At 45.5% G+C, this 17703-nt stretch overlaps 1 protein-coding gene across 1 annotated transcript in view; it reads right to left on the reverse strand.

Moving 5' to 3' along the window:
- Positions 1-6: 6 nt before the first annotated feature.
- Lrrc31 (leucine rich repeat containing 31) overlaps positions 7-17703 on the reverse strand; it is a 37627-nt gene continuing 19930 nt past the window's right edge. The window contains exons 6-13 of the mRNA XM_029537508.1: positions 16652-16795; positions 14012-14155; positions 13153-13320; positions 12419-12586; positions 10698-10865; positions 8038-8205; positions 2587-2754; positions 7-1023 (exon numbers count right to left, since the gene is read on the reverse strand). Coding sequence (XP_029393368.1) covers positions 680-1023; positions 2587-2754; positions 8038-8205; positions 10698-10865; positions 12419-12586; positions 13153-13320; positions 14012-14155; positions 16652-16795 — 1472 coding nt within the window. The 3' untranslated portion in view covers positions 7-679. The remainder of the gene's footprint in view (positions 1024-2586; positions 2755-8037; positions 8206-10697; positions 10866-12418; positions 12587-13152; positions 13321-14011; positions 14156-16651; positions 16796-17703) is intronic.

Raw genomic sequence — 17703 nt, forward strand, 5'->3', positions numbered from 1 at the left:
TGTGTGTGTGTGTGTGTGTGTGTGTGTGTGTGTGTGTGTGTGTGTGTGTGTCTAAAGCAGATAGCAACTTCTGGTATTGTTCCTCTAGAGCACTGTCCAGCTGGTTTTTGAGGTGTGGTCTCTCACTAGGCCTGGAACTCAGCTACTGACAGAGGAGCTAACTGGGGAGCCTCAGGGATCTGCCTGTGTCTGCCTCTACAGCACTGTGATTAAAAGCACACCATCACTCCTTGCTTTTTATATGTGCTACTTAGACCAGATTCAGGTTCTCATGCTTAGATGGCAAGCACTTTCTAAACTGAGCTATCTTTCCAGCTCCCTATTTGGTTATTATATGCCAGTGGTTTTCAAATTTCCTAATGAGACCCTTTAACACAGGTTCCTCATGTTGTGACGACCACCTCAACTGTAAATTATTTTGTTGCTACTTCATAGCTATAGTTCTGCTACTGTTGTGAATCATAATGTAGATATCTGATATGCAGGAGGTGTGATGTGTGACCCCTCTGAAAGGGTCATTTGACCCTCAAAGGGACCATGAGCCTTGGTTGATAACCACTGTTATATACATAAAATTACAAAAATCTTACAACACAAAAGCTACTAAACAACTACAGGCTGAGCACAGCTGGTGGCAGGATTCATTCACAGTGTTCTCCTTTGGGGAGCTGTCCATTGTTTACAAAGCAGTGCACTGAAACCCACCATGGTCAAATCGAATGTCCCTTCTGTGGTCCTGGGTGAAGCAGTCTACTTCTCTTTCCTGGGGGGCTGGGATGACCCATCTTCTCATCTCTATCACAGTGATCACAGGAAGTTGGGTCACAGCACATAGTAAGTAGCTAAACCATTGCCCACAATCTTGGGAGCTTGAGGGTCGAAGGCTAATGTCTAGTTCAGTTAGCTCTTTAAGAAAGCAGAGGTTTTGGCAGAAGATGGTCCATCCTGCATCACAGATGCCGTCATTGTAGCTCAGGTCAAGCTTCTGTAGCATCGCTAAATGACCTGTCTGTATGACAGAGACTGGAAAACAAAATCAGTCTAAGATGTAAGGATACTCTCTCCCTAGGCTGGTCCCCTTTCCAGTAACACACCACTTCTGATGTTAGTAACAATTGATAATAACTTCCTTTAAACCAGCTGTTTTATTTGGGGCATCGGAAAGTATTTCGGTAAGAAAATTTATCTCTGTGCATCCCATACACAGCCCCCCAAAAAAGAGATCCCCCAGCCTCTCTTTTGCAAACCTCAACTGGAAGAATTCCATTTTTGTATTAGCTCAAGTTCTTTGCTCCACTGGAGTCCTAGTTCTCCTGCAGACTTTTCCTAATTAATGCACAGAATGATGGCCTACTGGCTTTGATTAAGGATCATTGGTGCACAGCATTACACCTGCAAGTTTAATGCTGGTTATTGATCCAACAATTATCCAACAGAGTACTTTCATTTTAGGGGTACTAGAAATTGAGTCTAGTACTCATACATGCTAGATAAGTACTCTACCACTGAACTATATCACTATCCCTAACAGTAAATTTAGTGTATAAAATATTCTTGGTAATTTCTAGTTCACTTTTGAAACTTCTACTACATAAGATAATTTCCTCTTTGAAGAGCCCTTACACTATCATGGTTTGATTATGCTTGGCCCAGGGAGTGGCATTGTTAGGAGGTATGGCCTTGTTAGAACATGTGTAGCTTTGTGGGTGATGGTTTTAAGACCCTCATCCTAGCTGCCTGGAAATCAGTATTCTCCAAGCAGCCTTCAGATGAAGATGTAGAACTCTCAGCTCCTCCTGCACCGTGCCTGCCAGGATGCTACCATGCTTCTGCCTTCATGATAATGGGCTGAACCTCTGAACCGGTAAGCCAGCTCAGTTAAATGTTGCCCTTATAAGAGCTGCTTTGGTCATGGTGTCTGTTCACAGCAGTAAATCCCTAACTAAGACACATACTTTGACCTTAGAGAAGATGATGGCTTCTGCAGGGGGAAGGAGGCAGGATACCCAAGGCAAAGGGCACCTGCCTCCCTCTTCAGCTGAACCAAGGAGAAGAGATAAGTGATGCAGGACCTCATGATCTCTTCATCCGACCTTCAGATGAATGGTTTGTGAAGTTTCCCTCTGACAGCCCTCTACTGAAGGCTACCACGGCTGTGTCCTCCACCCCATACTCTTGCATTTCATTGTGGGGCTGATCTTACAGAAGGAAGCCCTTCTTAGCATCCCAGCCTATCTTCCAGTGACCCTGACCAATCACTCCCCTCTACCTTGGTCAGCTCATCTCAAAGAATAGTCGTGGCTCTAGAAATCTGACAAGTCCCAGGTAGCCAGTGTACAGACGTTTAGTGTGAGGGCACTGTAGATGGTGGCCTCTGTGTGGATGGCTGAATCAGAAGCTTCCGGGCAGGAACCTCCCTCCCTCCTCATCGTCCCAGAAACACCCTCCTCTGCCAGTTGGCTGCCAAATTACACTGTCTGTTTTAACCAGATCTCTCCTAAGCCAATGCGGAGGGAAAGGAAGCTGCCTCAGCCCCAGGTCCACCACTCTATCCATGCTTTGTGCCAAGGAGGGGTTAATACGAACCCAGGAGAACCACATCCTCTGTCACCAGGGAGCAGCTGCTCAGACGTAGCACTCGAAGCAACCTTGATGAATGTAGTGTTTGTTGAAGCAGCTCCAGGTTCCCACCAACACACTTATTCCAGGAAAGGTTGAGTATCTCCAGGGCTGGGAGATACACAGAGGCTTCCGCTAAAATTTTAAAGATAAGAGCATCAGTAACGTGGACCCATGAGAGACCATATGCTTCATATCTGTGCAAAGAGAGTCGGGACAATATATTACTGATTCAGGGCTGGAAAAGTTGTACTTGGGACACTACTGGCAACATTAGGAAGCCAGACTTGATTAAATGGTATTCATCATTAACTAGGATCTCTTTGATTTCCTTTGTACTTAGGGAGAGAGGAGTCAAGTACTTGGAAAGCTGGTCAGAATTTCCAAGGTATGACTTGGTTGGCACCTATGCCAATGTGTGGTCCCAGCTGAAATTCAGAGATGGGGCCAAGCTTCTCTGCAACTCAAGAGCACCAAGCTGTATTTGTGTTTATTTCATGCAATTAACCAGGCACAGTATTGTGGTCGAGACTGAGAATCGGCTCATATATTCAAAAGTTTGGTTCCCAGTTGGTGGAACTGGTGGGTTAGGAGGTGTGGCCTTTTTGGCAGACCTGTGTCACTGGAGATGGGCTTTGAGATTTCAAGTCTCAAGTCTTGCTCTCTCTGCCTGCTGCTCGTAGATCAGATGTAAGGTCACAGCTACTGCCCCAGCACCGTGCCTGCCTGCCGCTGCCACCATGCTCCTCGCCATGATGGGCACTGACTCATCCTCCAACCTTAAGCAGGCCCCAAATTAAATGGTTTGTTTTACAAGTTGCCTTGGTCATGGTGTCTATTCACAACTATAGAAAAGTAACTAAGGGGCTGGAGAGATGGCTCAGTGGTTAAGAGCACTGACTGCTCTTCCAGAGGTCCTGAGTTCAACTCTCAGCAACCACATGGTGGCTCACAACCATCTGTGATAGGATCTGATGCCCTCTTCTGGGATGTCTGAAGGCAGCTACAGTGTACTGATATACATAAGATAAATAAATAATTTTTTTTAAAAAAGAAAGAAAAGTAACTAAGGGACAAGGAAAAAACTAACATATTCTGTATAGAGTTTTTAAATGCTAATTTTCAGTTGGCTCCTAAGATAAAATTAATCATAAGAATTTATTCCCAAGCACAATAAGTATTTTGAATTGTTCTGCTTTTTTAAAATAAAGAATAATATTGTTCAAGGAGAAATCTCGCCCACTCATGGCACAGAGGTCTATAGTAAAGAGGAGTCAAATTTTCGATTTTTTCTATAAAAGTGATATAGAATGTATATCAAGTTGACTGGTGCAATTATGTTAATGATGTTATTTGTGTAATAGTGCCCTTATTCTTTTTTTTTTTTTAAAGATTTATTTATTTATTATATGTAAGTACACTGTAGCTGTCTTCAGACACTCCAGAAGAGGGCATCAGATCTTGTTACGGACGGTTGTGAGCTACCATGTGGTTGCTGGGATTTGAACTCTGGACCTTCTGAAGAACAGTCAGGTGCTCTTACCCACTGAGCCATCTCACCAGCCCCAGTGCCCTTATTCTTTACTGATTATACAGTTAGAAGTAGAAGGAGCTGTCTGTCAAGAGCAATTTTTCCAATTAGGAGGTACATTTATGAAACATCATATTGTTCCCAAATTTAGTGTATTCTGTAATTTTTCCAAATGAGCATTGAGTGTAAAATGTCTCACTTTGTGTGTTTACCTAACTGCTTGATGGATTACAGACTCCTTTGAGAAGCCTACTTATCTACTTACTTAGTAATAACCAAATGCACAGAGTGCTGAGTGCAATGTGAAGGGACATCACACAACCATACACATAAGTGCATGAACTAGATCTTATTCTTTTTTTTAAAGATTTATTTTATTATTAGATCTTATTCTCTTTTTTTAAGATTTATCTTATTATTTTATCTAAGTACACTGTTACTGTCTTCAGACGAACCAGAAAGGGGCGTCAGATCACATTATGGATGGTTGTGAGCCACCATGTGGTTGCTGGGATTTGAACTCGTGACCTTCAGAAAAGTAGTCAGTGCTCTTAACCGCTGAGCCCCCTAGATCTTACTCTTGACACCGGTACCTGCTATTCAGCCTAGGCTGGCCCCAGTCTTCTGGTCCTCCTACCTCCTGGGTGTTGGGATTCCAGGCAGGTACCACACACTTTGCTTTAATTATAAATGTCGACAAAGGCTATGAAGAAGCTCCTAGTTTAGGTAGTGACTGTGTTAAACAGTTACACAGACCTGAGAGTTGTAGGAACTACTAGGAAAGCACAGAGACTGGAAATCAGACATTCCAGAGATAAGAATCAGAAGGAAGGGTCAGAAAGAAACAGTCTGTGCTGGAGAGAGATGCTGGTGAGATGGCCCTCTAGGTCACATTCTGCCACATAGGTTCCACCCGAGACACTACAGGAAGTGCACTGCCATTTGTGAACAGATAAAACCCTATTTGTTTTAAATGAAATTTACAGACTCTGCAATAATATTAACAACTAGCATTTGTTGAGCATTATGAGTCAGGCAGCCTCTCAGAACCGTCTATGTAGTAAAGCCACTTGACTCTTACATCCTTGTTGCTGCGCTTTTTCTATTTTACAGATGAGGAAGTAAAATAGGTCACGTGGGCCGCAAGGACCAGAGCCAGATCTGATTCAGGAGGTCTGACTGCAGGTGTGCTATAGTCAGGAGATGAACCAAACAGTCCTGCACTGAGTAATTGTCCTGAACTTCAAGGCATTCACAGACCCTGTCAAGCACATCTTTAGATACTATAGGCCCCGTGCTGAACATATCAAGTTTGAAAGGTTTGTCGCCGGGGACTTCTCTGGATGGGATGCTGGGACAGGGCATGAAGTAGTACACAGCAAAGACCAAGAGTGGGGGGGGGCAGGAAGGAGGGCACGAGCTCTCTAAATATAGACTTCTTAGAATTTGGAGTGTTTAGTAACTACTTATTTCTACGAACAAGGTCCATTTGTTTCATTAATTGCAGCCCTGTCTGGCCCATGGTACCATTTTAAGGGAAGTTTTAATGCATAATAAATATACAAGAGCTGTTTTCACCATTATCCAAGAGTCACTATGGAAACCCACCTCTGGTGTGCCTATCAGAGTGTTTCCAGAGAGGGTTAACTGAAGAAGGAAGATGCTCCAGCACTGGGCAGCCTACGCCATTGGACAGGGTCCTGAGGCAAACCAAGCACCAGCCTCCACCTCTCTCTGTTAGTGTGGCTGCCTGTGTGTGGCCAGCCCTCTCACCCTGTGTCTCACTCACACTATGCACAAAAGAAACAGTTCTTTCCTTGAGCTGCTTTTGTTAGGTATTTTGACACAACTCTGAGGAAGGGACCTGACTCACACCCAAATACAACCGTTCTGGTCACGGGTACAATTATAAAAGGAGTGTATTAGGTTTGATCCTTTTAAATTTTTATTTGGGGAACACCTTGTACCTTCTTCAGGGGTTGATGCCAGAGAATGCAACCTATGTTGGGTTTTGTTTTGTTTTGTTTTTCTGTTTCTAAGCTCGAATCAGAATAAATACCTTAAAGACATTAATTCCACAATTTTTGAAACTGGTAATATGTCAGCAAGATCCAAGATTAGTCAGCCAGACTTCTGTTGCTGTGACTAAGTGCCTCCAAAGGCTGGGCATGGAGGTGCCTGTCTACCATGCCATCACGCAGGGGGATCGGCTGAAGAGTGGGTAGTCTGAGACCTGTTTGAGTTACAGTGTGACCTTGTGTCAAAGACAAAACAAAGGAAAGCAAAGGAGCAAAGGCTTGGTTCTGTAGCTTCAGGCTCTGGTGACAGAGACTTCTGGGTGTGTGGGGGAGCAGAGCAGCTCCCCTCCTCACAGCCAAGAAGAGGAAGGAAAGAAAAAGCCCAGGGAACCTAGATAAGATAAGGCTGTCAGGGGCTTAATCCGGGATACCTTCCTCTGGCGGGGCCACGCCTCCTACAGATCCCACCACTACCAATAAAGAGCTCACTCAGCTCCGTGTCTATCATGGCTGATGCATCAATAAAGTTAAGAGTCCTCAGAACCCAGCCACCTCAGGAAACCACTCCAGTGGGAATCAATTCTTCAATATGTAAAATGTGGGGCAGCATCGCCTACTGAAATCATAACAGAGTTAGCAGGGCAAGACTGAGACTACTGCCCTAGAAAGGCCCATGACTGACCGGAAAGGTTGGCCTGGCCCGTGGATGCTACCCAGAGAGCCTGGGATTAGGAAGTGCTTTCACAGATCCCTAACTCACAAGAGCCGCTTACCGAGCTTCATCTGTTTGTATTAATAATATAATTGATGACATACACTAGTTTTCCTTCTGTGAGTCTGGAATTCTCAAATGTTCTAGGGAGGGGATATTTGTACATCTGAAACCCTGGGCTTGCAAGTTCAGGTGAGCTTCACTAGGAACATATTTCACACATGAGTCACAACTCATTGCTGGCGTACTTAAATGTACCTGTGCCACTCCACTGAGAGAGAACTTTTGGGAGATTGCTCTTGGTAACCTTGGGGCTATGCATCAAAAAAGTTTCCCTTTCTTGATCATATTCTCCCTTATTCCTGAAGTTTTCCCTATTCCTGATCCTATTTCCCTGTAATAAACCTTTGCTATGGGTACAGCTATACGCTGAGACTCGAGTCTTCCTCTGAATCAATGAAACTGGAATGGTGCTGTGGACCCCAGTACTGAATGCACAAAGTGCTGGTTTACCTGAGCGGTTCATTTGGGGAGATTCTACGATATCCCGTCACTGCTAAGCACCTTCCTCCGCTTGCCAGCCATGATGGGAAGAAACTCTAGATCTGGTAGACCGTGACATATGGCTAGAATAGATGCATGACCCTTAGGATTCCTAAGAGAGCATTAAGTCCTGTGGGGAACGATTGCTGGATGGTTAGCTAAGTGTACACATGAATAACTCAATTTTCCCACCAGACTCACAGCAACCTCAGTTCACATTCCCTCTCAGCAAAATTACAAGTTACCAGACATAGACTTCTACAGTTGGCTTCAAAAAGGAAAATGCTACTCAAAGCTTAGGGTGCAGCTAGGTTAGGGTACAGCAGAGGCAGGAGGACAAGTTCAAAGTCACTGTCAGTTAAATAGCAAGTTCAAGGCCAGCCGAGACTATATATGAGATCCTGTCTCAATTAAAAAATAAAAGTAAAATAAATGCCAGTGCCATTCATATGACTTTAAGGACACTTTTACGAGAACATATTTCCTGGAAAAAGAAACAAGCAAAAATCTCAATTAGTCCTTAGTAACTTTTCTGCAACTCAATCTTGGAATGATTGGTGGGGCTCTGTCTCGTCACCGTGCAGTGTCTGCTGGGAGCTGGGAAGCTCTCTTACCAAGGGCTGCGAAAGTCTCACTTTGTAAAGCACAACTGTTAATCAGCAAGGACTTCAGTGCTGGTAAAAACCGGAGCCTGCAGAGTAGGTTCTCCGAGGAGCCGCCCAGGTCTCTGTTAGATGACAAGTCCAGTTCTTCCAGGTTGGAGAGTAAAGGGATGATCTGAGCTGTTCAAATATCACCCGCGATGTGTATGAGGAACCGGTTCACAGTCACGGGAGTGTCTGGCTCCCACAGGCGTCCTGACCTGGCGTCTACCAAACTCATTGTATGACATTACCCTCCCTGGCTGGAACTTGCACACAGACCATACTCCTTCCAAATCCTATCAGCCTTTCTCCAGGTCCTTCCCAGGCCTCTCTCTATTCCCAAGCTTCTCTGTAGACTAGGAGGCAAAAGCTAGGAACGGCGTCATCAGCTGGGCCTGGCATTCCAAGCCTGTACTCCCAGTCACTTGGGACACCGAGGAAGGAGGGTGACCACTCAAGGCCTACCTGATCAGCACAGTGAGACCTTGTTTCAAAATAAAAGGCAAACAAGAAGACTAGGTACAGAGCCTGACTCTTTGGCTACTTTAGGGTTATTTCTACCACCCTACTCTATCATTATCCCTTCAACCCCAACACTAGGTAGGAGAGAGAGAAGGCTAGAGGGGAAAGGGAGCCTCAATACTGTTAGACTGCTTCCTGATGGCTGGGGGTGTCAAGTTTCTTGGGACAATTTTGAGCTCTGTCATCAGAATATCTCCAAGCAGCCATAACAGCAGAAGAAGCTGCAGCCACGGCCTCTCTCAGGACGCTAGCATTTTTTTACACGCTCAAGAGTCCCCAGAAGTCCAAGCATTTTATGATTGCAAACACCATCTGCAGCTGGCAAAGCCACGCCCCTGCCAGAGCACGAGGCAAATCATAGTCTACAGCCTTGGACAACCTAAAGCAGCTCCACGCCCAATACCTGGGATTAAAACGAAAATACATCCCTATAACACGTCTGTGCTCTTAAAGAAACCAAAATGCACACTACAAAGCCTGGTTGTGGAGTGTTTGCCAGTTTTGAGTAGGCCCTAGGTTTTAAACCACGGGACCGCAAAAAACCATGACAATAGCAAACCCTGTTTGGTCTTTGCAGTAGCTGGCTACTCTGAACCTTAATTTTCTTAATCACAAGATCACTGGAGACAGAAAATGACTTGTTCCTTGTAGTTTCCTTCATGGCTGGCACATATTAGCATCTGACATCATCAGTCTTTTCTCAGAAGGCAAGTGAGACAAGCCATTGGTGATGGGGTCGGCCTGGTCCAGTTGCCCTGAGAGGCAGGCATCATAGAATTTTCAGGTTAGAATTTGTAGCTCCTGGGGTACTGCATGCCTTTCAGTTTCGGACAAGCTGAGCACTCAGTCTGTCTCGTGATTCTCTACTTTCTAGAAGCCAACAAAGCATACAGAAGTTTGACAGGACAACTAACTGGTCTTAGCCGTTCATCTTGTATAGCCTGCAAACGTCACCGCATCCCGGCAACTACTACTGCATGAATCCTGGCAACTGCCATTGTATTCTGCTTCTCATAAAGGTATAAGAAGTCTGAGTGCTTGGAATAAACATGTCACAGTCTCGGTCTTGATGTGGGCCTTCCGACCTGTGCCTAGTAGAAGATTCATTTCTCACCCGCCATATCAGCTAACCTTGCCCAGGAAGTAAGCGCTGGCACTTAAAGGTAGCCCTAATCTACTATCTTTCTGTTACTTGTTTGCACAGAAGCCTCTCCCTAGCACTTTCCACCACTGGAAACATTATCCCAGGAGCCCCACGGAGCTGTGCCCCACGGAGCTGTGCCCCACGGAGCTGTGCCCCACGGAGCTGTGCCCCACGGAGCTGTGCCCCACGGAGCTGGCTCATCTCTTGGAGCCCTCCAAGGCCCCCAACCCAAAGTCACCTCTCGGTCACTCTCCTATCTGTAGTGGTTTGAACGAGACTGTCCCTCAATGTCTCAGTTTGAACTGGCAAGCCTTGCGCGTCTGAAGACAGTGAGGCCTGAGTGGAGTTCTGTGAGATGAGGGGTGGGGAGCAAAGGCAGAGACGGAGCGATAGGAAGGTATTTGGGCTCTTGAAACAGCTGAGGCACGGGACGTCGGGTCCCAGAACGAGGGTAGCGGAGGTTTGATGGTAAGTCATGCTGACTATGTTGAAGGTTCAGTATGGCCACATATGGGGAGGAAGGGTAATTTCTGCTCTTCTTGTTACGGGAAATTGCGTTTATTATATTACAGGTAACAACCACAGACCCATGTTGAGAGTGGGAAAATCACTGCTGTCATTTAAAGTCATAATGTTCACTTTGTACCACCACTGACTCCCTTTCAGTAACCGCCCTTGTCTCTGAGTGTCTTAACTTCGCTATGTCATTTAAAGCCTCCTTTTGGTCTTTGCTCTACATATCTGTATGCAATCGAGGCTGCAACACTAAGATACTTGTTTCTAAAAAGCAAGAGAAGTTCGAATTTTTCTCCAAGTACTAAATCCTGGATTCCTTAACATTTACTGGGCGCTCAGTGCAGCACACACAAAACTCCGATGACTTGACCTGTGAATTTAAACATCCGCTGCCAATTTCTAACTCCCCGGGCATGTCCATGGATTCTGCTCCATGGGGGTCACTTACTCAGTGACGTCACATCTCCTGCTGTCAGCGAGCACTGGTGAAGGTCCAGGACCTGCAGGTGTTTCAGTAAAGCCAGCTGAGCAGGCACATCCTCAAAGCCTCCGCCCAGTTCCTTGTTGCAGGAGAGGTCCAGTATCCTCAGCACCTCCAAGGAGGCAAAGGCAGCATCTGCAAAGCAGGTCCCAACCCAGGTCCTGAAATGCGTACTGTGAGTCGGTGGGAAAGAGTGCAGGAAGGGAGGGGGGCAGGGCAGGAGGTGAGGCAAGTCAGCATGCCATCCTGGCAAAGCCAGGGGGATCAGGGCGGGGCAGGGGGGGATTAAATGCAGAGTCCCTACCTACTAGGCCTCAACAGACCCAACGATGACCTCACAAGCTCTCTCTCTAAGATACCAATTGGCTGCCACTGACTCTTGTGTATGAGGACACTTGACTGTGCCGCCAACTACTATTGAGCAAGGACCTCAGATTTACTCAGGCTGCCAAGAAGAAGGGTGTTGAAGGTTCTGAAAGTCATAGGGAAAAGCAGTGTCATTCCCTATAATAAGCAACTCCACATGAACACAAAGCCCCCACCCTAGATGTCTCTGGAGCCGTCATTATTGGTTTTTAATCAATATCAGAACCTTCCTAGTACTGAGCACAAAATATTGCTGACATCTTCAACAGAGATAGTAAACCTACCCAGTATCCAGCCCGTACCCTAGGTTTCCCAGTCTTTGTAATGCTGGTCTGTTTAGAAGCTTGTCTGTTGGGTGGAATTGATCCTAGAGCCTTATACGGGCTAAGCAAGAGAGAGTCTCCCACTGAGATACCCCATCCTCTCTCTCTCTTGTTACTTCTTTCTTAAATTGCTATTATTTATTTATTTAATTTCATTAAGTTGTCTGTGTTGGCTTTGACTTTGTGATCTTCCTTCCTCAGTCTTTAGGATTTCAGATCTATACTGCCTAGCCTGAACTAAGAGGCTTCCTTACTTTTCGTCTTAGTCAGGATTTCTATTCCTGCACAAACATCATGACCAAAAAGAAAGTTGGGGAGGAAAGGGTTTATTCGGCTTACACATTGCTGTTCATCACCAAAGGAAGTCAGGACTGGAACTCAAGCAGGTCAGGAAGCAGGAGCTGATGCAGAGGCCATGGAGGGATGTTCTTTACTGGTTTGCTTTCCCTGGCTTGCTCAGCCTGCTCTCTTATAGACCCCAAGACTACCAGCCCAGAGATGGCACCACCCACAAGGGGACCTCCCCACTTGATCACTAATTGAGAAAATGCCCTACAGCTGGATTTCATGGAGGCATTTCCCCAACTGAAGCTCCTTTCTCTGTGATTACTCCAGCCTGTGTCAAGTTGACGCACAAAACCAGCCAGTACACTTTCCTTTTGCATTTTTCTTTCTGTTTTTGTAATAATGAAAGTGTATGGTTACTGTGATTTTTTTTTTAATGAATAATCCTAGTATGCACTAAAGCCCTGGGTTCAATTCCCAGCTCTGAAGCAAAGAAATAGAACAAAGAATATTCAAATTTATATGTTCTAATAATGCATATGCTATATATTTATGCTATATAATACATCTGAAAACATTTCACTTATTTCTATTGTGTGTGGGAATGTGTGAGTGATTCCCACTGGGAGACACCCGGTGAGCCATCTCACCAACCCTGATATATGATACATTTTATACTCTACATGACCTTAAACTTAACCGCTGTTAACTCACCCAGTATTCTGACGCTCTTTTGGGGTAATCCACAGGAACCCAACTTCAGTACCTTCAGGCCTGACGTACTTCGTAATCCTTGTGCTATGACGTCTAGACAGCTGCCAATATTTCTGTTGCTGGAAAGGTCAAATACTTCGAGGCTCTGCAGCTTAGGTAGCAAGTGACCTGGAAGGGAATACATCCAAACAAACAGGAAGCACATCCGTGCAGAAGTCAGGGGCAAGCTGGAGGTCTACTGCAGCTCTCTGTGCCTCAGAAACAGAGAGCATCTGGGGGCAGTTCCCAGCTGCCAATCACAGGCTTCTGTGGAGAGACTCTCTTGTGTACCATATGATTGCATCACTTGTCAATAAAAACAAAACAAACAAACAAACAGACAGAAAAAGCCTACCGCCTGTAGGAAAGGGTAGAATAGAAGGCGGGATATCCGGTAAGCAGAAAGGATTCTGGGATAGAGCCAAGCACGGAGGATTAGGGTCGCAGACATAGAAGATGGTCATATGTAGCCGAGGGCCAGGGAAACAGCCATGAATAGAATGATGGGCTTATTAAATTATAAATCAGCTGGGGAACATGCCTAGCTATATGGCCTAGGTATGTATAAATGTATTTGACTCCCAGAGTCATTACTTCCAGGAGCTTGGAACGGGAGGAAAAACATGCTTACAGAAAACTCACTACAAGCAACTTTCCTATGTTTTTCTGGGACAAATTCTTCCAATTCCACTTACCCACAAACACTCCGTCCTGTGACGTGAGGGCACAGTCCACAAGTTCAAGTGTTCGGATCTTGCTCCCTTGTTGGAATGTGTGGAGAACCCGAGGCAACTTTCCTCCCACCTGGCTGTTCCAGGACAAACTTAACTCTTCGAGTTCAGGTATCATTTCAAGAGCACCTCCTAGTACAAAAAGGCAGAGATGTCATCCACAATCAGAACAGCCAGTATTTGGGGCGTATGGAAGCTGGGGCAGATACTGTGTTAGCCGATGAGGAGCAAAGAGAAGAAAGGGACCCAGTTCCTGCCCCTAACAATAGTTTGGTAAGCACTTGGGGAAACAGTATGAGTTTTCACAATTTTGTTCTTTCTTTCTTTTTTTTTTTTCAGTGTGTAGTTTAACTTAATTGAGTTGTATTCAAGAGTTGTATTCAAGAGTTAAGACAAGAGATGTGCGTGGTGGTGCACGCCTTTAATCCCAGCACTTGGGAGGCAGAGGCAGGCAGATTTCTGAGTTCGAGGCCAGCCTGGTCTACAGAGTGAGTTCCAGGACAGCCAGGGCTATACAGAGAAACCCTGTCTCGAAAAACCAAAAAAAAAAAAAAAGGTCTTCCCTGGCCCAGAGCTTGCTGGGTAGCTGGCTGGCTGGCTGGCAGGTCCCAGGGATCCTCCTGTCTCTGTCCCCCTGACCCTGAGATTCTCGGTGTATGCTGCCATATTCAGCTTACATGCATTCTGACGTCCAAAATCGGGTCCTCGTGTTTACAAGAGGAACTTCTTATGAGCTGAGCCATCTCCCCAGCCCCTGTCTATACTTATTTTTCAAGCTGGTATACAAAGAGCCGTCACGTTTGAGGGGAGGGGGTCACCATACCCAGTGTCTGAACGTCCTCCGCGGTGAGTCTGCAGCTACTCAGCCTTAGGACTTTTAACTTGCCGACAAGATGCATTTGCTGAGTGAGCAAGTGGAGGGTCCCGCTGGCAAAATCGTTCCAGGAAACGTCCAGCTCTTCCAAGTCTGAGAGGAGAGGCAGAATTGAAGCTAAAGTGGGCAGAAGAAATACAGACCTGTGTGTGTGTGTGTGTGTGTGTGATTCGTGATTGGTACCAGAGCTCAGTGCCTATGTGCACAGGGGGTAGTTTGGGATTATATGAAATCACAGTGGGTAGGCACCTTGGCATTTAGCAAAGCAGTGGTCTCTTGCTAGCAAGTGAGAAAACTACTCCATTTGCATTTCCTGTTTCGGAATATTTTCTATTTCTGTTTAAAAAAAAAAAAAAGCAAGCACCCTTCCCAGGATTCTATAGAACTTTCTGTGTTGTTATTGAACCCTGTGGCAGAATGGGCAACTGTGTTCCTGCTGCCACGACTGCAACTGTTACTGTTCCACAAACACTGCTCCCGCTGACCCGCATCCCCCTTTGCTCTAAGGGGCTTTCAGTCAGAAACCTGGCGGATGCTCCAGGGCCAGGTCAGCAGAGCCTGGGAGTGTCTGTACATCTTCTTTCTCACCCTGACCCTCCCCTCCCAGCCATCACTCACTACCTTACATTTCATGAATATTACTCATTTTGAGACAGGATCTCACTGTGCAGCCCTGGCTGGCCTGAAATTGACTGTGTATCTATCACAGAAGTCCACCTGCCTCTGCCTCCAGGGCGCCAGGATGTTTGCCTCCACCACATCTGGCGCTATCTTATACTTAGACAGCAGTGTGGAAGTTTTGTGAATAAACCTGAGTCTCTATCGGAGCTTGTTAAAAAGTTACCCTCTGTGGGAAAATTCTCAAAAAGCGTCTTTATCTTCAGGACCAGCGAGGGTGGAGATGGCCACGTGGAGGAGGCAAGGCATGCTGGCGCGCTGCAGGAGCCTCGTAGTCAGTCAGCCTGGAAAGCTGCCCAGAGGGTTCCGCGGTTTCAGGTCAGAGAGTCTGGAGTCACCAGCTCTGAAACCACAGCTCCGGCAAAACCTCTTTCTTCTAGCAGTACTTCTAGCAAATCACTCCAGCCACTGCATCTCCTTCACCATGACCAGACTTTGTAAAGGATAAACCGCCACTGACGACATCCAACAACATCAACAACAACAACAACAACAACAACCCAGGAAAAGCAAACTCTTGCTCTCCGACAGGATCGCTGAGCTGGCTGCTGCCTGCTTTCATTCCCATGTTCATTTGAATTCGTAAAGGAAGTCAAGCCTCCTTCATGGTAGCAGCTTCGAAAGGAAAATGCGACTACCACACTCAAAACACAGGTCAGTGGCAAAACCAGCTTCCACCAGAGTCCCCTGAGGACTGGCTGGGACACAGGACTTAAGGCTCCAATAGCCCAAAATGTTTGGCTTTGTTCCCAGAAGCTCAAGTGGCTCTGATCCCTTAAGCTTGGGCTTATAGTTCCCTGTTAAGAGCCCCATTCCAGGGCTGGGGAGATGGCCCTGTGGGTAAGGACACTTGCCCACTCGCTCTGAGACCTCAGGAGACCAAGTCACATTGATCTTGGATTTTTTGGCTCCACACAGGCTATTCTCCATCGCTGCCCATGCAGATTAAGACTAAGATGAGGACAAGGACGCCTAATTAGAACACACTTTTGGTATCTCTCTATTGGAAGACCACATGCAGTCTCATCAGGGGCTCATTTTAAGGTCTCTGAGAAGCAGAATACAAGAGCGATGTGGGGCAGGGGACAGACAACAAACATGACTACTTTTGCTTGTAAAAGATGTAAGCAATAATTGCTGGAGGTCATATTTTTCGTTCCACAATTCTGAACAAGGCAATACAGCTTTACGTTCTCTGCACAGCTCTGTCTCATGGATTAGACTAGTGAGTTTATAATTCTTGGGAACAGATTTTATCTCGAAGAGCAAGACGCAGCAGCTCAGTAGGTGAAATTGCTCAGGAAGAAAACAAGTGAGTTGATGCCCTAAGCTCAAGTCAAATCTTGGAAGCTTAGGAAAACCAATTAACATTTTTTTTTAAGGGAAGCTACCACAGAAAGTTTTTATTTGTTCAAAAAACTGTGCCTTTTGCTGTAAAACAAGAAACAACCCAGCAACTATCAATACTTTCAAAACCAACACATCAAACTAGATTCTTATGAGACACTAAGGGGGTGTTTTGCTTTGTTTTGTTTTGTTTTGTTTTGTTTCACAGTAGTGAGCTCATGGGTCCTACCCAGGCTGGCTTGAAACTTCCTACATAGCCAAGGACGACTTTGAACTTGTGATTGATCCTGTAGTTCCAAGTGTGGCAATACAGGTGTGTGCAGAGCTAGGGCGCAAACCAGAGCTTGGAGAAAGCGAGGCATATTCTCTCTTGATTAAAAGACTAAGAGACCAGGGCCTTAATTAACAATGTCTGTTTGCTTTTAAAATAAATAGTGGCTCTTCCACTTTCTGAGAGTGTCCAGGACCTCGGGGGAGACCTTCGTGTAGGTCACCGTGGGTTTTGACTGTTCCTTTCCATATAGAGGCCTTACATTCTCTATACAAAGTTAATATCATACAGACCAGTTTCCTTCACATCCACTGCTGTTAATCCATAGCTGTTCAAGTTTTGACCCGTGTCAGCAGCCCTTCCGCCCAACTTCCTCAGGAACCAGTCACTTTCTTCCATGTTGGATTTCAGGTCCATTTCTAAGTCAAGAGGCATAGCTATATAAAAACAGAGAATTTGCTCTTAATAACAGTTAAAATTATAAATTATAAAATTATAAATTCCCATGCTAAGGTAGGGAAAGAGATAGTTAACAGCCTTGAATTCCCTTAAGAAACTCCAAAGGTGGGAGATGGGATCCTGGAATAACCACTGGTCCCTGTTCCTGCTACTAGGTGTTCAGATACTGCACCCTACAGCCTGAGGCAGTCAGTGGGTCTCCTCTCCTGGCCAGCCCTGGGCTCCTCAGCTTCAGCACTGAATTGTGCACTGAGCATTTCAAAGGTGTGCTGTTTGAAAAACATTTGTCCCTCTGGCCAAGGCAATGCAGGTGACTCCCCAAACCAACCCATACTTCTGTCATAACAAAAGAACATGATGGTGGCCTCTGTTAAGTGAAAATTTACAAATTTAAAGAATAGCATACTGAAACATAGCATACTGAAATCCAAGGCAAATGTTAAGTCATAAATGTACAGATGTTTTTACTCACCCTACAAAAAGGCCTAAGAGCAGCCAGGTATGGTGACATATGTCTGTAATCCCATCACTTGGAAGGATGAGACTGGAGGATTACCAAGAGTTTGAGACAACTTTGATCTCTAGTGAGTTCTGTGGCAGCCAGGACTGCATAGCAGGACTGTGTCTTAAAACACAAAAGTTGTAAAGCCACGTAGTTAAAGAGGAATGTATTTGGTGCTAGTGAGAACTAATGTGATCGTAAGTATATATTAAAGGAGTCAAGGTGACCGAACTCCACTTAGCTATGTATCTATGCTCGGGGGTTCTGTTAAACAAAACAACACAAAACAACAACACCCCTCCCCCCCCCCAAAAAAAAAACAAAACAGACCAGCATCAGGTGACACACTTCTATTAAAGTAGATGGTGTTACCATGGTTTACCA

Source organism: Mus pahari, chromosome 4, assembly GCF_900095145.1.
Source record: "Mus pahari chromosome 4, PAHARI_EIJ_v1.1, whole genome shotgun sequence".
Classification (NCBI taxonomy): Eukaryota; Metazoa; Chordata; class Mammalia; order Rodentia; family Muridae; genus Mus; species Mus pahari.